The following is a 22545-nucleotide window of genomic DNA, read 5'->3' as shown; positions in this document are numbered from 1 at the left end:
TATGTAATGACCATGCTATGTTGTATAACATGTGTTAATTAGGGATCATTAAATCGAGACTTGAAACTTATAGAAATTAATTAGGTTATGTAATTAATTTCCGTCTCTATTGCGTTGAAGATTTAATCATGTATATAACATTGGTAGTATGTTTGAAGCATGATTTTAGACTTGTAATGGATTTATAAGTTATGCTTTCAAAATTGAATTATATTGTTATAGCGTGTAACGAATCGCACACTGAAGATTCGACGTGTGATTATAGCGCGTAACGAATCGCGCTCTGAAGATTCGACATTTGTCATCCTATAGTAGTTATGGATTTAGAGCATGTATTGTGTGGTTTCAACTTACTTGTGCATGAAGGTAGTCTTGTGTACCATTTTATACATATATAAGTTGTTAACTTATTTATTTTAGAGTCTCTTGGGACATGGTTAGAGTTTGGCTCTAGTGCGGGAGGTATGAGTTCTCCCCGTCGAGATAGTGCGCACTAGGGGTGGTATTACCAGCGGGTTAGTCCCCGTAATAGCCGTTGAGGTCTCGGCAGAATTCCGAGCTTAGATGTCCAAGTGTTCCACTAATTGATTTTGCACTTTTAGATTTCTAGTTGATAACCTAGAGAATCTATGTCTTGATGTGTGGTATTAGATATTCTAATTATACTAAATTGCTATATTTAGTTGATTTTGCACTTTTAGATTTCAAGTTGATGACTTTGAGAATCTATATCTTATTGCTTGGTATAACATGCTTCTATGTTGGTTAAATTGCATAAATATTGTGATTATGTTTTGTTGTTCAAATGTAGCTTAGGAGTGATCCTATAGATTCATTTGGAACATAGACGTTAGGTGGCATGACCCACTTTGGTTGTTTTTGCACTTTAGATTTCAAGTTGGTAACTTTGAGAATCTATATCATGTTACTTTGTATAGCATGCTCCTATATGGTTTGAATTGCATGGATGATGTGATTGACGCTATAAATGATCTAGGGTAGCTTAAGATGCTTCCTGAGTCTCATCTTGACATAGACGTTAGGTGGTATGAGCCCCTTTAGCATGTTTCACCTTAAAGTGATAAAATTGTAAAACGTTAGGTCGATGTATGCTTATTTCCTACGAGTAGCTTTATGTTGCTCACCCCAAAGTGACTGGGGCATATTTTAGGTACATGATACAAGATTGGAGATTTGCACTTGCTTTGGTGATTTGCCGAATTGAAGTTTCTTTAGAAGTATTCTTGTTCACATGCAAGTGTTAGTATGTTTAAGTTTTTCCTATGAAATGTAATTTTTCCAACTTGGAAGTTTGACATGTCAAATATTGTAAATGAATTATAATAAGGCCATAGGCCATTTCAGCATGTTTAAAATGTTATTTTACACTTGCGTGTATGTCCACATCATCACACACTTGCATATAATTCATTTTGATCATGCAATGGGGGATCCATTAGAGACTTAGGAATTTCTTTTCAGTTTTGGTGCTTAACAGGTTTATTCTTTGCATTTCTACCTGTTTCGGTCGACCGGTGGCTTGTTTCGGTCGATCGATGGCCTTTGAATTTCAATTGAACAGTAAAAGTCCAATTCCAGTAGCCATTTTTCACTTCGAGCCACAAACCGGTTGACCGGTTTGTCATTTTGGTCGACAGAAATGAAGGCTCATTTCTCTTCTCTTCCTGGTCCATTTCGGCAGACCGAAGCTCTATTTCGGTCAATCGAAATGGAGCTGTTTTGTGGATTTTGCTTGGTCAGTTGTTTCGGCTGGTTAGCTTTATTTGTTTGTTCCAACATAACCTTGTCAATCTCGTTTAAGCCATTTAATGGTATACGTAGTTTAGTTTGAACTAGATCACATTCCTTTGGTCGTCATGGGTGCCATAGGGTAGCATTTGACCTTTTTATTCTAGTTTTGCTTCTGGTTATTTTTTTAAGTTTCATGACTTCATGGAAAGTCATTTGGATGTCTTAGGGATGATTGATATCTCTACAGGTCTTGTTTTTGGTTTCGCTTCCGCATTTCGGATCCTTTATCGGGTTAACTTTCGGTTCATCACTGATGCACTGGGTTAAAAAACTTAGGCCGCACTACAAGAAAAAAAAAGGTCTATTACGAGTGGCTGAACCTCCCGTGAAAACTTTTTCAAGGGACTTCTGAGCCCCACATCTATTATGGTTTCGTAAATACTCTCGCCTTTCTACTGAAAATAATAACACTCGTAAAAGAATAAAGCACGACGAATTTAGCATTCCGTAAATTAAACTCTCATGAGGTTCCTAACCTCTCGTTAATAATTAATGTACGAGACAAATAGCCTCTCGTTAATAGCTAATGTACGAGGTACTTGGCCTCTCGTCAATAACTAATGTAACGAGGTACTTGTCCTCTCATCAATAACTAATGTACAAGGTATTTGGCCTCTCGTTAATACATCTATATATTTTATTTACGAGATGTAAAACCCCCCTGTAAATAACTATATATATTTAAATAATTAGATAACATTTGAGAGCGCATTTATTATATAAAAATATATATACATAACACCCTCAAATGCTACCCAATCATTCACTTATATAACTTGTTATTAACTTGTAATGGCCACAGTTTCAACTAAATAATAGTATAAAATGCTAACAATCTGCACTTAATGCCAATACCCAAAACAATCCATATTTAAATTTACCATTAAACATATCAAAGGATCAAGGCATTTTACAATTCATTATTGTTCAATGTGCCAAAATTAAAAAGAAAATCCAATATTTGCCAAAAATAGATCAATTTGTCAATCTTCACATTGTTCATTAATTCCTGGTGCAAGTTGACTTCCAATTTTTCACACTTCCTCCACCGCGTTGTCCATGGTATAAAATCCAAGCACGTACCTGTATCACAGAAGTCTTAATTTTAGAGAAAATATATACAAAGACTAATTGCATCTGTTAGTAGTGGCTTTGTTATCAGCTTGTTGTATAGCTATCTAAAACCACTTGAAAGTGCATTCAAGACCTACAAATATTATGCCTCCAAAGTAATTCACTACAAGAAAATTGATTTTTTATGACTTATAATTAACAACGTACAAGAAAAGACCGTCTTGTTATGTACTAATTTAAGACTTACGTTTAAAGTAGGTCGTTAAATATTAAAATGCACTTATATTTACAACTTATACTGATTTTTCCATTCAATTTTCTTTAAAGACCTGCATTCTTTATTATTACAACCTATTTTTTATATCGTAAATAATGGGTCAAAAATTCTTTAAAACATTAATTCCCTCACCCTTCAACCTAAGGGAAAAAAAAAAATTAAAAAATCCCGTTAAACCCACTTATACACAAGTCTGCGACTACACTTAAATCGTTTCTCTCCCCATTATAAACACTATGTTTCAGCAATAAGCAAAGCAGCAACATAGAGACAAAATCAGAGAAGCAAATATAGCTTGCAAACCAGACTTCCCTAATCTAATTCATGCAAATATAGCTTGCAAACCAGACTTCCCTAATCTAATTCATCCCTAATATACACAGTCACAGAACGCTACCAAGAAAAATAGAGATCTTTTCACGAATATGTAACAGTCTATCGATGAGTAACAGGAGGTCTTCAACTAATTGTGAGTTTTATTTTGAATTTTTACTTTCTTTTCAGTTCTAATGTTGTGAGTTAAATTTTGGGTGATGGTGAGATTGAGGCACTATTTGGGTTGTGTTGAATTTGGGTTTGAATTCATTGTTTTCATAGTTATTTGATATTAATCACCACAATTTGACATATTTACAATTTGTTGTTTGTGCTGAATTTGGTTTTTGGGTTGCAATGTAATTATGGTTTGTCTCTGTTTTGGTGAACGGTAGAAGAGAAATATGCATTTTATGTATTTGTTTTGTTACTTTTCTGAACTGGGTATTACTTAACTTTTATGTCAATGACTTCTTATAGATTGAATTTTCATGTCATTTTTTCAAAACTATACATCCTTCAAGGATTCTCAGATCGATTTTTTTCTTTTTTTTTTTTTTTTTTTTGTTTTTTTTAGCATCTGTCAAATAACACACCCACCCATTAGAGAGTAGAGATAAAGACATCACTAGGCTACAACTCTCGTTCTCTCTTCCACTACCCATGAGAGATTGATTCATAAAATAACGGTACTAATTTAAAAACAACCCATTTCAAAAGGAGTTCGCATCATTTTTTTCCCAACGCGATAATTCAAGTCCATCTACCTGTGCTAGTTACCAGAAAAGAATTGCTAAACAATTTTAGAGATGAAGAGTAACGTCGTTAAATCTATAATAAGTCCTACATCCCCCATACCTTCTCTCAAGAAAGCTCCCCCAATCAACACCCTAAATTAAGGAAAAAAGATGCACATCAATAACCCTCTTACAGTCACCAACTCAGCTTGTTGCAACCAAGAGGCAAACCAAAATAAAAAGAAAGCTCTTTGAAAGCCTATATATACAGCGACAAAGTGCACACCAACAACCCCCCTGACTATCACACCAACTCACTTTTACTTGGATTACTTGCATACCCCGAGACCACCTGAAACAAGAAGCACATCCCTTAAAGATCCATGCTGCTCCCTTTACGAACGAAGAACAATTGTATCTTGAAGTACAAGAGATCACATAATCTATACACACACACACACACACACACACAAAGCATAAAGTTAATTTTCAAACAGTGGATCACCAAAAAATAAAAAACATAGGCAAAAATGCAGTTAAAATGCAACTATCAACTTATCAAAAAAAAATTCAACTACCAACTCACAATAATAAAATTCTTTAGAAAAAATGCAGACTAACAACCCCCTCTCCACCAAAATGGAAAAAAATAACAAGTGCATGGGAAGCATAAAAGAATTGCAGACAGAAGAACATCAAGTCATATATAAAAAAGCCACTTCACAAAAACAAGTAGAAGGTATAAGTCACATACAGTATTTGGCAATGTGGAACCAAAAAGCCCGGATATGGCTTCAGTAGTAGATAAGGCAACACCTCCCCACACCAGAGATCCAACTTCATCATTCGAAAGCTGTTCTCCTTGCAAATACACAAAACTTGGTTGAAATGAATCAAGAACTTTATGGAACTCTTCTACGCTTGGATTGTTCAGAGTCTGAACCTGCATGCAACGAATTAAAAGAATAGTTTAAAACTCATCAGACCTGGAAACACCATTAGCTCATAAACCTCAGAACAAAGTGACATCTAAGGAAATACATTTCATAACAAAATGATGCAATTAGGTGTTAATTTGCACCTCCAAACGACCCGAGGAAACAATCTCTGGAAAGGGATATAGCGGCCAATCTTCTGGGGGATCTTGCTTTTGTTCTTTTCCAGAAGTTCTCCCCCCTAAAACCGCAAGGAGACCACAATTGTGTTTTGAAGCTCCTTGAGTATGGTACATCCTTTACATGCAATTCCACAAGTGTTGAAGAGGAAAATAAACTAACTTCCTTCTACAAGAGAGCCACTGAATTAAAATCTCCAAAGTTAAGCATAAAATCTGCATAAAATATGGTTCAGATTACGCCAACCCGATCCGAACCCTGAGTTCAAGGTCAAAACCATCTTCTCCAAAACACAGTCTGCCTTGGAGCAAGAATCAGAATCCCTTGCACAAAGCCAGAATCCAAACCAATCACCACACCTCCCACCACAAGAATCCAGACAAGCCAAACCCCAACTCGCAATGAAGAACCCACTTGGGAAGACCAAACTGAAAACCAAAAACACTAATCTTCCGACCAGTTTAGGAATCGAAAGGGGGCGAAACAAAAACGAACCCTAAAATTATACTCACAAACAGCCCAAATCAAGAAATTTCCCCAAACCCTTATAGAAACATGTAAAAATCAACAAAACAGAAAAGAAAACCCAACAAAATTCAACACCCCAGATGATTAAAACCAGAAAAACTCACCGACCCAGATGAGAAATCATGGAATCTAAACAACCCAGATGAAGAAATCAGGAAAGATCGATGACCCTTGTTAGTCCGCAGCTTCAAATCCCTCAAAAACAAGGCACCGAATATTGAGAGTAAAGTAAGACTGTGAACCCTAGGCCCTTAAAAATCACCCACCCAATAAAATTTCCAACTTTAAAAAATCGTGCCTAATAAGAATCTCAATCTATTTATCTCGACCCTCTATCCCCCGCTATATCAAAACACAAAATTATAAATAAATATTCTCAATTGTTAGAAAAAATACGGTGTGTCAGCTTTGGTACAGTGACAAACACATTACCACACATCCAACTATCACAGGGTCAACACAAACAAAAACATTGAAACAAAGAAAAGAAAAGTAAAGAAAGGAAAAAAAAAAAAAACAGAAAAAAGATAGAGGCTATAATTAAATCTGCTTTTGACAAACTCTTTTTAGAAACAAAAACAAAACCCGAAAAGAAGAAAATAAAAATAAAAACAGAGCTAGAAATCCCAGGCGTGTCAAAGCGTGTGCGTCTATGAATAGTATTGATTAAACAAATGATGATTATAAGAATTAAGAAGCAGTATGTGCGTATATATATATACACACACTTATATTTGCATATATGCATTAAATTTAACCAGTAATAAGAATGAATTGAAAATTCCATGTGAGAATAGACTTTTGGGTAGTTCTATTGGTTGGGTACACATGAAATTCGGAAATTGTGCTGTGCTCCGAAAGATATTTCAAAGATGTCCTTTTTTTTAATTTCCTTTTTGATGATAAAGTAGATAAATTGTACGGGTTCGGTAGTAACCACACACTTAATCATAGACTAATTTGGGTTCGCACGATTAATGTCCTATTCGTTTCTCGAAGCGATCATTCTGCTCATAACACTGTTTTCTCTACCCCAAGCTCTTCCTTCTTCCCATGTCTCCATCGCCATTACTCTCTCTCTATATATATACAGGCAAATATATGTATATGTGTGTCTGTGTTTGTACATATATGATTTGGAGTGCGCGATTGTTTGAAAAAATGTTAGTTTGAGGGAATTGGGATCAAGATAAACAAGACCAGGAAAGGGATCAAGATAAAAAAAAAAAAGAATCGTAAATAAAAATCATCAATCTGACCTCGTAAAGCTCATTCAATGAAAATAAATTTTTTTTTTTTTTTTGTCTACATCAAATAAATTAACCAAACAATATAATCAAACAAAAGGTGCTATAAAATATTAAAAGAAGACACACCATCATTTTTCTGATTCAAGTGACTGAGCACACAGTAAGAAGGAAAACTAAAGGCATGCCTATGTAAAAATAAAAATAAAAAGGAAACATGATGGCATTGAGATAGAGATACATAAAATTTTAGTTTTGAAACAAAATATATATAAGCTAATCCCAACATAACTTTGGATATACAAAACAAAAAAAAATTACACATTTATACAATTAGTATTTCCTACATAGATAATAATAGACAACATGAAACAAAAAAAGTTATTTAAATTAAAAACAAAGCTTTGTTCCCCTGATAATTGAGAGAACTCACCATCTTAGTCTCGCTCGGTTTAGCATAAAGCCACTGGGGAGACAGGGGAATGCTACTTTCTGCAGTAATAGCATCAACAATTAAAATTTCGTGTGTGCACACAGGACAGAGTGAGAAAGTAAAAAACAGAGAAGACAACATTGTTCAATTAATTAAGAAAAAAATTCTAAAAAATCAAAGGACAAAAAGGCCAACCTTTTAACTCGTCAAGTGACCCCATCAACCCCTTTTCCTCGTCATTGCCTCCTAAAGTTTCCACTATTATGGCATCAACCCAATTATAAGGGATAAAATATTCATTCTAGTTCCATAAATAAATCCTGCTTGAAATAACATTATTAAACAACAATCCAAAAATAAAGGCCTTTAAAACCGAGGAAGGAGAAGAAAATCAGCATTTGAGATTCCTAGGATGAACAACCCAATAAAATAGCTAAAGGCCTAAAATAAATTCTAAACTTGAGTTGAGAGCAGTGGCTGAGGACTGCTGGCTGTAAATTCTATTAGTGTGCACGTATGTGTGTATGTATGCCATGATAGATCAAAATCTATGTTGTCTTGCATTATTCCACACCAAGTTAAATTAGACTGTCACTATATTAGCATCATCACAGGCCTAGGGATCTTGTAGAGTACAGTACTATAGATCTCAAGAATACATCATACTAAATATACTCAGCAAACTAAAAATTGCATGTCAAATCATCATGTAAAATGAAGTGGCTTTGTCTAAATAGTGAGGAATTCTAAGCATGACTGGGCAACACATTTTCTAAACAATATAACACAAATGGTATATATATGCTTTTAAAAAATAAAAATAAAAATAAAAAAGCACACAGAGAGAGAGAGAGACTACAATAGGAACCACTATCAGACATTATTACTAGAGAGGAGAGTGAAGGACACTGTTTTCCCAAGCCACCGTCAAGATAACATTTATGAGATACTCAAGAAAACCTATACTAAGAAATATAACAATAAACTAATAAATAGAAAGTATTACAAATTTCGCCTTCACCCTAGGATTTCTCAGAAACCAAAATAAAGTAAATCAACGTGAGTAATCATTAAAAATTATGCAAAGTCCATAATCAAAAGCCTCAAATGATGGAAAGCAGTACATATAGAAAGTTAAGTTTTTTTTTTTTTCTTTTTTTTCTTTTCTTAATTTCTATACGTTCTCTTCTAAAATCAAACAAACTTTTATTGATATATACTTTCCTTTAATTTTTAATTCAATTAAAAAAAGAAATAGATAAATAATACCCAAACTTTGTCCATTAACCGAAAGGTACCGGCAGCGACGGAAACGGATGCAGTGGAAGGTGTGAGTTAAGCCTAAAAACAAATTCCTGGGTGATTCCCCTCTGAGAAAAAACATTGTAGAAGTCAAAAATCAGATTATGAGAGTTCAGCAAAAAAGAAAGAAGAATGGAGAAGAACATAGATGAGATTCAGAGTAGACGAATTGTACCTGGGCGATTCTCTCTACAATTGAGAGCAAGCTATTGCTGTTCTTAGGGCGAATTAAAAGAGAAAGGTAATTAGGGCTTTGGAATATTTTGATAGCAAGAGGGAATTTTGCTTACCGATGAGACAAAGGGCGAGAAAGAAGGCTTGCTTTGATGGCGACCGGAGACAGAGACGACGATGGCGAACGGAGACAGAGACGACAATGGAAAGCCCCTTTGCAGCGAGATGTACAGAAGAAGATTTTTGGGATTATCAAATGAGGCAAAGAGGTCTGTTGAGCCGTGTATTAGTGAAGATTCTTGTTTCTTTTTTCTTTTCTTTTTTTCGTCAAAGAGTTTGGCGGGAGTGAAAAAATATGTGGGCGGTATTTTTTTTTTTAATTTTTTTTTTCACATTCACAGGAGAAAATTACACCCTTAAAAATATATTTATTAACAAGTGGCTTTAACCTCCCGTGGAAACAGTTTTTTACGAGAATTTTATTAACATTCCGTGAAAGAGTGACTCTTGGTGTGACAATTACAAGTGGCCTCTAATAATCCTCGTAAAAGGTAGTTTTTACGAGACAAAATAAAAGATCCCGTAAATACTAAGTCGTAAAAACCCAGTTTTCTTGTAGTGCTGTCACAAATGACATAAGATGTAGTAGGTGAACCGGGGTGTTTGAACTTTAGAAGAGTGTTATGTTGCAAAATAGAGTTTACTTGCTCGGTCAAGACCACTTTCCTAGGTGCTTGCCTTTTGTTCTTCCTTTTTTGGGTGCAAAGATCTTTCAAAAACTTGGCATAAGCCAGAATTGCTTGATTGCATCCAAAAGTGGAAGGTTAACCTTCACTTGCCTAAACACATCAATGATTTCATTTGTCTTTTTCTTTTGCTTGTCAAGATAAATTGATCCTTTTAAGGCATCCGGAAATGGAGCTCTTGGCTCAAAAACTTTTTCAAAATCCTTCTTTGAAACATCATCAACACAAGAATTTTTTAAATTATTTTTCAAATCATGCTTTGATTCATCTTTCAAATCATTTTTCAACACTTTCTTAACATGATGGTCATGTAAATGCAATAAAGGAGGAATAAAATGTGAAACAGGACGGGTGTCAACTTTGGGTTGCATCGGTTCACTCTCTTCATTGCACACACCTACTTTGTTGTCAATGATTCTCCCACTTCTCAAGGTTGTTACCGCATTGATATGCTCTATTATAGGACTTTCCAATGAGGAATGAGTCTCCACAACACATTGTTGCTTTGGTGGGGCATTCAAAGGCATCTTCCCCTTCTCTCTAGCATTTAAAGTACTAGTTATTTACCCTACTTGGGTTTCTAGCTTAGCAATGGATTGAGAATGAGAATGAAGCAACTGAGTGTTCACCTCTAGAGTGCCTAGAGCGGTCAAAACTTTCTCTTCAAAAGCGGGACTCCTAGAATTTCCTTCAGAATAAGATGGTTGATTAGGAAAATGAGAATTAGAAAATTGATTACCATGTGATTGAAATGATGATCTAAAACCTTGGGAACCTTGGCTTTGCATCGGAGGTGGAACATACTTCCCTTGAAAACCACCTTGGGGAGGGTTTGAGCCTTCCCCTTGGCTTTTCCAAGAAAAATTCGGATGGTTCCTCCAACTAGGATTGTAATGATTGTCATAGGGATTATTCCCTTGGTTAGCAAAAATAGCATTGGCTTGCTCATGGTTGTCATTTTGCACATGTCCATGGGGATAATTGGAAGTAGAATGCAAGACACTAGAACAAGTCATACATGATTCATTAGATGCACGATGATAAACATGATTAGGGGAAGAAGATACTTGATTTGCCGAGTTTTGGTTAATAAAGAATTGATCAAATCTTTGAGATAATGATTTCATCTCGGCGGTTATATCATTGGAGTTGTCAACTTGATACAAGTCAACATTCTTCCTTCCTCCTAGATTTCTACCATTTTTAGAAGACAGAGATCTGTGCATGGAATTTTCACTCATACTTTTATACAATTGCCACACATCATTTTCATGCTTGTCAAGATAAGAACCACCCATTGATGCATCAACTATACCCTTGTGATTATCCGGTAAGCTTTTAAAGAAATATTGGACTAATTACCACTTAGGTATGTCATGATGTGGGCATTTTCTTAGCAAATCATTAAACCTTTCCCATGCCTCATGAAACATTTCCCCATCCCCTTGAGAAAATTCTCTAATAGAAGTTCTCATGGCATTGGTCTTTGAAACTGGATAGTACTTTTTCAAGAATTCTTGTTGCATTTCCGTCCAAGAAGTTATCGAAAAAGGCCTAAGATTGTTGAACCAATATTTTGCCTTGTCTTTAAGGGTAAAAGGAAAAAGTTTAAGCCTTAACACTTCTTCCGGCATGTCTGTGTATTTCACGGTGGAACATACTTCAAGAAACTCATCTAAATGCTTATACGGTTCTTCACTTGGAAGTCCATGATAGTTAGGAAGCATTTGAATGGTTTATGGTTTAATTTCATAGTGATGTGCTCTAAATGGAGGCAATTGAATGCAAATGGGTGCATTGTATTCATTAGGCACATAATGGTCTCTCAATACAATGGGAGGATTCATAATTAGTGGTGTTAAACGAACACCTTGATTAGCTTGAACTATGGGGGGTTGTGGAGCAAATATTGGCCTAGGCATTCCCAAGGGAACTTGGCCTTGTTGTCATGGGTGAATGAATGGTCTAGGCATGCCTAATGGTACTTGAACATTTTCATGATGCACATTAGGGTGGAGGTTGCCTTGTTGGTCTATGTGACCAAGGTCCTCCACATGGTCGTCATTCAAATCCTCCATTGGTGAAATGGAGTGATGAGAACTACCCCTTCCCCTAGGATTACGAACAACCGATTCAAGATACAAATTAGGAGGAACAATAGTAGGATTCAATGACCTACGACCATGCATACACTAGAAAAGCAAATAACAAGCAAGTAACAACATACAAAGAAAAGTAAATTGCCTCCACGCGGGCTCACGATTTATCTAAGAAATGGAAAACAAGCCTCCACGCGGGTCGACGATTTAACTAGGGCTTGAGTTAGTAAGATCTCACAAAGGGTCCTTAAACAACTTCAATTCATTTTCAACTTCCAAACTTTGCTATGCTTTGCATTTTTTTAGATTTTTAGTCCTTTTTGTGCTTAGCTTAGTTCCTTGCTTTGAAGTCTCCTTTGCTTAACCTCCTTACTCAATTTCACCTAGCCAAATAAGAACAAACACAATAAGTAACCAAAAATAAAATAAAGAAAAGACACGATCAAAAGAGTACTAATCCCTAATTGTTTCCAAAACACGGCGTTGTCAATTAAATCCCCAGCAACGGCGCTAAAAACTTGGTGTGCCCGTCGTGGTGTTCAACCAATTTTGTACAAAATAGTGTGGCCAAGTTTTACATTTATAAATGCCGCTACTACCACTAACTAAAAATATAGCAAGGGTGAGTAGGGTTCGTCCCAAGGGATTGAGGGTGCACTAGTAGTGGAAACAAGGCTTAGGGTTAGTAGGTTGAGTGATCAAAGGTAGGTTGTTTGGTTGATTAAACTACAATTAAAACTAAACAAGATCAGTATCAATAAAGTAATTAAAGGATAGAGAAAACAAGAGAGAGAGGTCTTGGGATTTAGAAATCACCACTAAGCATCACTTTTCTATACACTCAATTCACAATTAATGAGGGGAAGGCATATGTTGCAACAATAGTGAGTGTGTGTGGTTGTTTTAACAAGCATGGATGACCAATTAAGTGTATATTGTCTAGATAACACAATGAATAGCACAATAGATCAAAGTAAGCCATTAATCCTTCTTTAAGCTCACAATCCAAACACATCACAAAATTAAAGAAATATACTACTTGCATTCATAAGTATGGAATATCAAACAACAAGCATGGATTGTCCTCCCATTTAATAACTAAGGTAACTACACTACATCTAAGCTAATGACATGAAATTAAACTAAGAGAAATGCACAATCCATCAAGTAATGAGTATGAACCATCAAATAAACTACAAGAGCATTCTATTAAGCACTATGTCTTGACAGATTTATAACATTAATACACATAAACATGCATCAACAACACAAGAAATAGAGATAAACACATGAACATCTATTCTAGCATACATAGACATATGGATAGGATGAAATGGTCACTTGGAAGAATTAAACCACACAAATCATTGAATAAACAAGATCTATGTATATAAATATGTCAAAACATGTATTACAACACAAATCCCCTCAAAAATACATGAATCAAGATAAAGAAAGTATGCTTAGGGCTAACTCTAGCCCTAAGAGAATGTCTAGCCACTCATGGATGGTGTCCTCCAACCCTCAAGGGCTATCTCCATGGTAGAAATGCTCCTCTTCTTGACGAAGATGGAAAACCTCTCAAGAATGTCTCTAGCCTCCTCTTTTCTTTTCTTCCTCTCTAAGAATTGTCTCTAAAAACTATCTACCCAAAAGCATATCTAAGCATATGTATAAAAGTGGCTCACATTCCTTATATAGGTAGGTTAAAATGTCACACCCAATGGTCTAGGCTCGCACATCAATATTCCTCCAATGATTGCACCATGAGCCAACCTTTAATGAGCTGGATTTTGTCTTTTTTTCGGGCTTTAGGAAGTTCGATTGATCGAACTGTGGTGAGATTGATTGAGCATGGCTGAGATCCATTGAATAGTGCAGAGATCGATCATCTATGGCGGCGCCTTTTTGAATAAGGACAAATCTCTAAGATATTTTGAGATATTTTTGGGAAGAAGACAAAAGTGGCAGCTGGAGTAGTACATGTGGATAAGATCGAGCACTTCGATCGATCGAATAGCTGTTGAGATCGATCGAACTTTGTGGAATCTTGTGGGTAAGGACAAAAGCTCAGATCCGTCTTGAACTGCTTAGATCGATGAACTTTCGATCGATCGAATATATTCTGAAATCGATCGAACCTGCTGAACTCTGTACTTTGTTTCAATCTGCTTCCACTTTTCTCCTTTCTTCCATCCAGCTTGAGTTGCTTCTTTTAAGCTCTTATTTGGCTAAATTAGCTTATTTTGGGGATAAGCACCTAAAAAGGGCAATAACACGACATTAGTCTAAAACAGGAAAGTAAGATAGATAAAGATCATAGAATACCTAAGCTTAAGGGGTTTAAATGTGTACTTTTTAGCGCTCATCAAGTTACAATGGCTACAATCAGATACAGATGGCCAAACAAGATGCTCATAAAACTGCATTTCGAACACCACTTGTTAATTTTCATTACACTATCATGCCCTTCGGGTTGAAAAATGCAAGTGCCACATATCAGAGAGCCATGACCGCCATCTTCTATGATATGCTACATCACACGGTGAAAGACTATGTCGACGACTTAATGGTGAAGTCCAGGCAATAAGAAGATCATCTTTAGGACCTGCGCCAAGTGTTCGAGTGATGCCACATGTACAATCTACGCATGAACCCCCTTAAGTGCGCATTTGGAGTAAATTGAGGCAACTTCCTGGGTTTTTCAGTGCATCGTCAGGGGATCGACCTTGACCCCACCAACGCTCGCGCAATCACGGACATGCCCCGCCCTTGCTTTTTTAAGCAGCTCAAGAGTTTTTTGGGCAAGGTTTCCTATTTGCGTAGATTTATACCAGCACTAGTAGAGGTCTCTCACCCTTTCAGTTCACTGATCAAAGGCAATGCGAAGTTTATTTGGATAGCAGCTCATCAAGTAACCTTCGAGAAGATCAAGTCTATTCTCAGCTCCTCGACCACAATGCACCCACCTATCAGGGAGCAGCCACTACTACTTTACCTTACCTCGACTGATAAGTTTATTGGCGCCCTTCTCATGCAACTGGTTGAGGGGCAAGAACGCCCAGTCTATTATCTCAGTAGACTCGTCCGAGAGGCTAAAACTCGCTACTTGGCCATTGAACGCCATTACCTCATGCTCGTCTTCGCCATACAGAAGTTCAGACATTACTTCATGGCCCACCCCATCCATTTAATCACACGATGCGATCCGTACAGACACCTCCTCTCCAAGCCCATCATCTTTGGAAAAGAGTCACGATGGCTCTTCGCCATCTCAGAATTTGATATCATATGCCATGCATCGTGAGGTATTAAGAACCAAGTTTTAGTTAATTTGCTTGCTCAATTCCCAGAGCAAAGGCATGAACCCCTTGATGACGCGTTGCCCCTTGACGAGCTCCAAGTCACGGCCGTACAGGACAGTAATGATAAGTGGCAGCTTACTTTTGATGGTTCCTCCACTACTAAGGGAGAAGGAGCAGGCATCGTCCTCACATCTCCGACTCAGTAGGTCACAGCGGCCTTCAAGCTCGCATTTCACTGTTCTAACAATGAAGCTAAATATGAGGTATTAATTCTTAGTCTCCTTGTAGCCCTTGATAAGGGCATCTTAAGACTATGCATATGTGGAGATTCCAAGCTAGTTATCAAGCAGGTAATCACGCGAGTATGCTATTCGCGAGCCTGCACTCGCGTCTTACCGGACTATCATCTAGAGGCTTTTCGCTAAGTTCCCTTTCAACCGTTTCGCGCATGTACCGTGCTCCAGCAATCGATATCCGGACGCGCTTTGTACATTGGCCTCTAAACTGACAATCGCGGATGATATGACTCAAGTTCACATTACTAAGGGAATTAGCCCAGCCACAATAACCAAGTTTTCCCGGCCACGTCTGTTTTAAACAATGACTAGTGGATCCCAATCATTAATCAACTCAAGCACATGACAAGGCCTTTGCCCGTCTCGCAATTAAAGTCATTTCAACTCCTGCAAGGGCTGCTATACTTTTGTCTACCATGTGGAATATTGGCTAGGTGTTTGGACTCCTAAGAAGCGAAAACAGCCCTCAAAATAACTCACGAGCAGCACTGCACTACCCCCCTTGCGCTGTATTGACAGCTCCAGCGCCAGCGTAATTGCCTACAATGTCAGGCTATGATGGATAAGACAGAGTCTTGTGTCCTCGATGTTGCTGATTGGCGTCGCTCTTTTATCGAATTCTTATCGCACGGCACTCTCCCAAAAGATAAGCAAACTACTGGGAAGATAAAAAGAAAATCTGCACGGTTTAAGCTTAAGGGGGGTGAACTTTTTTGCCGTGCCCTTAATGGCGTGTATTTGCAATGCTTGTCCCAAAGTGAGGCCGCAGAAGTCTTAAAAAAGGCTCACCAATTTGAGTATCAAGGCGCGCGCAAGCTTTTTACACATTTACTATGTAAGGAAGTTTATTGGCCTAATATAGAGCGCAACGCCTAATCTCACATACAAAAGTGCAGGCCTGCCAACATCACCATCATCAAATTCACACTCCAGGTACGCCCCTCCATCCTATTGAGGCCCCTTGGCCATTTTACATATGGGGGTTTAACCTTGTTAGACCAATCCACCCACCAGTACAAGGTCACATGTAGATCCATGTTGCAACAAAGTTTTTTACCAAATGGATCGAGGCTGTCCCTCTCAAGCATGCAACCGGTGGGGCTGTTGCTGCATTCATATAAGAGAATATCATCTGTCATTTTGGGATTCCTCAATGTCTTCTTACTGACAATGGTAGGCCTTTTGTAAATTGCAAAGTCAAATGGCTGCTCGTGCAATACAACGTCCAATATATACGCTCGTCGCCTTACTACCCATAGGGCAATGGCTAGGCCGAGGCCTCCAACAAAAACATCATCCACATCCTGAGTTAAACCCTTGAGGAAAGCCCTACTACATGGGTTGAACAATTACCCCTAGCGCTCTGGGCCTATCGCACCTCCAGCAAGTGCCTTATAGGTCAGACCCCATTCTTCCTTGTTTATGGACTCGAGGTCATCTTGCCAGTCGATATTGCCATCCCCGCGGTACAGTTTCCTTCACTAAGCGGGGTTCAAATGTCTCGAGATAGTGAATTAGAAGCCCTCAATGAAAGACACGAGACAGCTTTTCATCATCTCCAATAGTATTAGCACAACATAGTGCGAGCGTACAACAAGCATGTCCAGCCTCGACAATTCAAAGGCTACCCCTTACGTCATGCGAGGCCTCTCAGCTCCTAAGTTTTCACCTAATTGGGAAGGTCCTTACATTGTCAGGACGTCTAGTGATAGTTGTTATTGCACTCTCGAAGGCTCTAATCACAGCCCAATTAACAATATCTGGCTGAAGCCTTACTTTTGTTAAACATGTGTAATAGATTATTCATTTTGAAGGAAATAACCTTTTGGCACATGTCTCATGCTCTTCACAAAAAAAAAGGGGGGGGGGGGGGGGGGGGAGAGGGGGGAGAAATCACAACTTTTTTCATTCAATGTTTGAATTACAATTGTTGAGTTCTTGACTCTTACATACATAAATAAAAAAAAAGAATGAGCTACAAGTCTAGTCCACATACGAGGAGAACAATGAATAATCTTCATCGAGGTCTTGTGAGTATGCTGCCATCACTGCCAAACTCTGTTGCTCATGTGCGAGCTCCCCCTCCAACCTTTCAATGCGCGCTCTTATTTCTTAAAGGTGGGGTGCGAGAAGTCGCTGCTGTAGGCATTTCTTAGCCACTAATAGTCTCCTTCGTAACCATGAAACAGGAACCTCGAGCTTGAGAACATCCTTCAGGAGAAGTGCCGCCTCCTTTACGAGATCTTCATTGGTTGAGCCTTGCTCGATTTCAATGAATATCTCCAAAAATTTCCCAAGGCACAAATACATGGTTTGTTGTACAAGTGTATGGCACAAGGACAGTAACCGCGGTACCTCAGGATGATGAGCAAGAGCGGCCTCTAGTAAATTCACATAGGCCTGAGGGAACGACGGCATACCCATCCATTCCACCTCTACACTAGTAGCATACAGTTCCGCGCCAACATCAATAACTGACTCACTCACTAACTGGACGTGAAACCTGCCCTGTTTGATCAGCTACTTGCTTACCCCCCGAGCCTATTGTAGTTTGCTCATTACTAAAAGGTGTAATCTGTCCCATTTGATTACCTATGGCATCCTCCATATGGGTCTCAGTTTGTGACTCAGTAGGGTCTCTCGAGATTTGCAACCCTGTCAAAGGAGAGGATGGTGCCCTCCCCTCTGCCAAAGCTTCATCATGTGCAAGAGAAGTTTGCTCCATCCCTTGTGTTTCCAAAGGCAAGGTTGGGCCCTCACCATTCGGAGACCCATCCCTCTCGAAGGAGGCCTGTTCAGCCATATTTTCACTGCCAGATTACGAAGGCTCTCACACTTCCAGCGGAGAGCTCAGAGCTATAGCTGCGTTTTCTTGAGTAGGCACTTCCATGTTCTCGCTCCTGGGCGACTCAATTATAGACTCATCTCAAGGAATTGTCACCTCATGAGTTAGGAACTTAGATGGGTGCTTAGCCCTTGTTTGGACGTCATCACGAGCAGTGTTCTCCCCTTCTCTTGGTAGTCTTGCCTCCTCAATGATGTCAACACTGTCTCGAGGTAGCTCTAATCTACTCACATAATCTCGCATCATCTCCGCTACCTTGGCAGTGTGAGCATGCACTGGCATGTATCGAATGGTAATGAGAGGCAAGACATCCAACACCAACCTTTCCATTTCTTCTTCTCCTACTCTTGTGAATGTATGCTCCTAACCACAACAATATAGAGTAGTCTCACCTAAGGCTTGTACAAAGTTAAAAGTAGGTAAGTTTGGAAATTCACTGTCAGAAGCCAATACCTCGCCAGAGCTTATGTCATGAACGGTGGCATCAATCCCACCATCTCGCACACGACGAAGCATGCGCACCCCACCTCGACTTAGCCCAAAAGCAGCAGCCATCGAGCCATGCTCTCCAGTAAGAGGTGATCGGTTTCGTCGACTATCAATAATAATCAACCCTTTGTAATAGCACAAATTATTGTAAAATAGGGCTATTGGATGGGTAAGTCGAACGACTGGGATTACTAGTTTATGGCAGCCAAGATTGTAAAATCACTTTTAGTTTGATGAAAGGAAGGTATAAGAGTTGTTTTGTTTGTCACTTCGAAATAGGGATTAAAGAATGCATAAAACAATAATTGCAAGGAAATTAAGGGAGAAAAACTTAGGTAGAGAGGACTAGGGAAGTGAATCCACTACCTACCCTATTAACATGCTAGATGGTGATTAACATGGGGAAACAACATATATAGTGGTCATGATATGTATCAACATATGGTTGCTACATTATAACGCAAGTTAATGGTGGGTGCATAAAAATAGATACAAAAAGCATAAAATCACTCCATCATCGGAGTAGAGGATGAGCCACCGGCGCTGCCTGATGGGCGATCAATCAAGGACTGCAGCATGGCCTGCAACGTCTTCTGTCCCTCCTGAGTCTCCTTATGGATGTCCGTAAGGACGCCCTCGACATTCCTGACTCGCAGGTGAAGTTCATCAATACACGCACTGAAAGAGACATAATCGGCACGGGACATAGCAGGGGGAGGCAGTGCAACAGGTGTGGGAGCAACAGGTGCAAGGGCAACAGGGATGGCTGGACCTCCCCAATCCAACGCATCGCCAATGTGGGCCTGTTGAGACGTCTTAAGCTGGACTATACTCGACTTCCATGCCCCAAGGTCGAAAAGATACACATTCGTCTTCTTCTCCTCATTATGGGGTGGCCTGAAACCTTTGTTTTTGAGTAGCCTGGTGATCAAGTATGGGAAAAGGAATGCCTAAGTGATGTCATTGTTCATCTGCATCACAATTAGGTCATTGTAGATCTTGAGAAATTGGTCCCAGAAAAGCTGCGAGACAGAAAACCAATACCTTTTTCCGCTGCATAGAGGGAGCTCAGAAAAGCCCTTTATGTTCAGAATGTTTAGGGACGGGGAAGACATTTTTGGCCAAGACGGAGTCCACAAACCGGAGCCGGCATGGGAGGAATGACTTATTAGTGCTTGACTTGCGATTCCCGGTATACTAGTTGTGGAAAATTTCCTCCGCAATTTCTGGCAATTGCAGATCAGCTGGAGGGTCAACGTATAAAGGCAGGCCCGCCTCATCCGTAGGAGATTCCAATGGACATGCCAAATCCGTGGCAAGGTCATGAATGTTGAATTCAAAAGCTTTGCCATCAATAGTGGTCATAATGATTTCAGGCTCTGCACATGTATAAAACATGTTGGAAAAGAATTGGCGGATGATGCACGGATAGAAAGAACTAGCGCGTGGCTTGAATAGAGATTTTAGGCCACGGTCCATCAATTCTTTGACTACCTACGCCATTTTCGGATTTGCTTCGAAGCCGTCTTTGATGACAAATCTAGCCTCAATTTCAATGGGCTAATCAGCCCAATCGGGAGTTGGAGTAGTCTCAGATGGCCCCTTGGAAGAGCGAGTGCACTTGGTGGAGGTTTTGGGTGCCATTTGAGTGAAGAAGTTGGCTTAGGCAATTTATCAAACACTTGGTGTACACAAAAATTTGGAAGAGATACAAAGGTTGATTAGAAACTTGAAACCCCAAAAATTTGGACCCGTAATCAACAAGAGACAACCCCAAACAAATGCTACACCTCCACACAGTCAATCCCATTCTCCATTGATCTAAAAATTGAAAGAAAAGGAGAAGAAGAAGCTTACCCAATTTGGAAAGCAAATGGCTCCTTGCTTGGTGATGGGAGATTGTGAGGATGAGGGTGAGACGAGATAATGGAGTGGCGGTGGAAGATGAGATGGGAGAGGAGGAGATTGAAGTGAGAATGAAAGGTTGAGAGGGCAAGGGAAAGAGAGATGCAACTAGAGCAAGGGAATAGGGAAAGAGAGAAGTTTAGAATGTTAAAATGGGCTTGAAATGCCCATTTTAATGATGCTAGCAAGGGCGGCAGGCGCCTGCGAGCGTAAGGCGGGCGCTCATAGATTTACGATATGGCTTTTCATTTTAGCGGGCGCCCGCGGAAACTTGATCCTCACTGCCCTTTTGGGCAGGCACCCACGGGAAATCGGTGGGCGCCAGCAAGAGCTTGGGTAGACTCCTCCTTTGACTGAATTTTTACCTAACGGTGGCCGGGACAGGATCAAAAAATTCTCAAATTTGAAATTTAAGCTTATATTGACCCTAGACACCTTGTCAAACCTTTGGAATGAGAATCGGAGCTCATTTGCAAAAACGCCATTTTTAATGCCCGAATTTCCCGTGATTTTTGGATTAGACGAGAAAATTGCGGTAATGACCTCGAAAAATTTCAAAAATGGTACCGAGACCTTAAAATGACTAAGAAAACCACATATGACTTTTGGCATGCAATTCGAGACAATTTTGTAAGAGGTCACATTTTGGCTATACTTAACTAATTTCCAAAAAATTCTTGGCTAAGGCAACTTGAAGGAGGGAAGCTTGGATATTGGAAGAATTACTTCCCATGAGTGCTAAATTTAATGTCGATAGCTAGACGAAGCATGATGGTGCATCAGTCCATGTAAACTGGGTTCGTTAATAGAACTTTTTCAACTTTTCAGATCGGGACTATGCCATCAACATAAGGCTTAAGCTATTGGCTGTTAACCTTAAAGAGAGATCCATCGGTAGGATTGTGAAGTTTAACAGCACCATGAGGAAAGACGGATGTGATGACATACGGACCATCCCACCATGAACGGAGTTTACCGGGAAAGAGTCTCAATCTAGAATTGAAAAGCCAAACTTTTTGTCCAGGGGCAAAAGACTTATTGACAATGTGCTTATCATGAAAAGCTTTAGTCTTTGCCTTATAGATTTTGGCGCTTTCATACGAATTATTTCGGATTTCCTTAAGCTCATTGAGCTGCAATTTACAAGTAGAACCGGGTTGTTCAAGATCAAAGTTGAGCCGCTTTATGGCCCAATAAGCACGGCATTCTAACTCGACCGGGAGATGATAAGCTTTTCCAAAGACAAGCCGATATGGCGACATGCCAATGGGTGTCTTATACGCTGTAAGGTAGGCCCAAAACGCATCGTTTCGTCTTAATGACCAATCTTTGCGGTCCGATCGAACCATTTTTTCCAGAATATGCTCGAACTCACGATTAAATACTTCCATTTGACCACTCGTTTGAGGGTGGTAAGGTGTGGCAACCTTATGAATGACGGAGTATTTAAGAATGATGGATTTGAGATAGTGATTTCAAAAATGAGACCCTCCGTCACTGATGATGGCCCAATGTGTACCAAACCGACTAAAGATATTTGATTGAACAAACTTGACCACAACTTTATGATCGTTGGTTTTGGTAACTTTGGCCTCAACCCATTTAGACACATAATCCAATGCTACAAGAATGTACTCATAGCCATAAGAGGATGAAAAACGTCCCATGAAGTCAATTCCCCACACATCAAAAAATTTTATGATTAAGATGGGGGTAAGGGGCATCATGTCTCTTTTAGACATGGATCCGAGCTTTTGGCAACGCTCACATGACTTACAGAAATTGTAAGCATCCTGAAACAAAGATAGCCAATAAAATCCGCTTTGAAGGACTTTGTCCTCGGTTT

At 39.0% G+C, this 22545-nt stretch overlaps 1 protein-coding gene and 1 non-coding gene across 2 annotated transcripts; one reads left to right on the top strand and one right to left on the bottom strand.

Moving 5' to 3' along the window:
- Window positions 1–2664: 2664 nt before the first annotated feature.
- LOC132273615 (AT-rich interactive domain-containing protein 4-like) lies at window positions 2665–9293 on the bottom strand. Its single transcript, XM_059774595.1, has 6 exons — window positions 9131–9293; window positions 8808–8908; window positions 7734–7796; window positions 7539–7597; window positions 4970–5158; window positions 2665–2895 (listed from the first exon to the last, which is right to left on the bottom strand). Exons 3-6 carry the CDS (start codon window positions 7756–7758, stop codon window positions 2815–2817), a joined length of 354 nt encoding a protein of 117 aa, XP_059630578.1. The 5' UTR covers window positions 7759–7796; window positions 8808–8908; window positions 9131–9293; the 3' UTR covers window positions 2665–2814.
- A 1838-nt stretch (window positions 9294–11131) lies between these two features.
- On the top strand, window positions 11132–11238 carry LOC132275656 (small nucleolar RNA R71). The gene has a single exon (XR_009470695.1). It is a non-coding gene; the product is annotated as a small nucleolar RNA R71 (small nucleolar RNA).
- Window positions 11239–22545: the final 11307 nt, after the last annotated feature.

Source organism: Cornus florida, unplaced genomic scaffold (genome assembly GCF_030987335.1).
Source record: "Cornus florida cultivar Cherokee Brave unplaced genomic scaffold, ASM3098733v1 CherokeeBrave_3.0.0_Hap2_Chr09, whole genome shotgun sequence".
Classification (NCBI taxonomy): domain Eukaryota; kingdom Viridiplantae; phylum Streptophyta; class Magnoliopsida; order Cornales; family Cornaceae; genus Cornus; species Cornus florida.
This window is presented reverse-complemented; position numbering and strand designations above follow the sequence as displayed.

What these genes read in the sequence shown, in the direction of transcription:
- LOC132273615 (XM_059774595.1), bottom strand. Translation starts at nt 7,758, where the DNA reads ATGGGGTCACTTGACGAGTTAAAAG. An exon ending in GTCACTTGACGAGTTAAAAG is followed by an intron (nt 7,598 to 7,733) that starts GTTGGCCTTTTT and finishes CTATTACTGCAG; the next exon opens with AAAGTAGCATTCCCCTGTCT. An exon ending in AACCGAGCGAGACTAAGATG is followed by an intron (nt 5,159 to 7,538) that starts GTGAGTTCTCTC and finishes CGTTGCATGCAG; the next exon opens with GTTCAGACTCTGAACAATCC.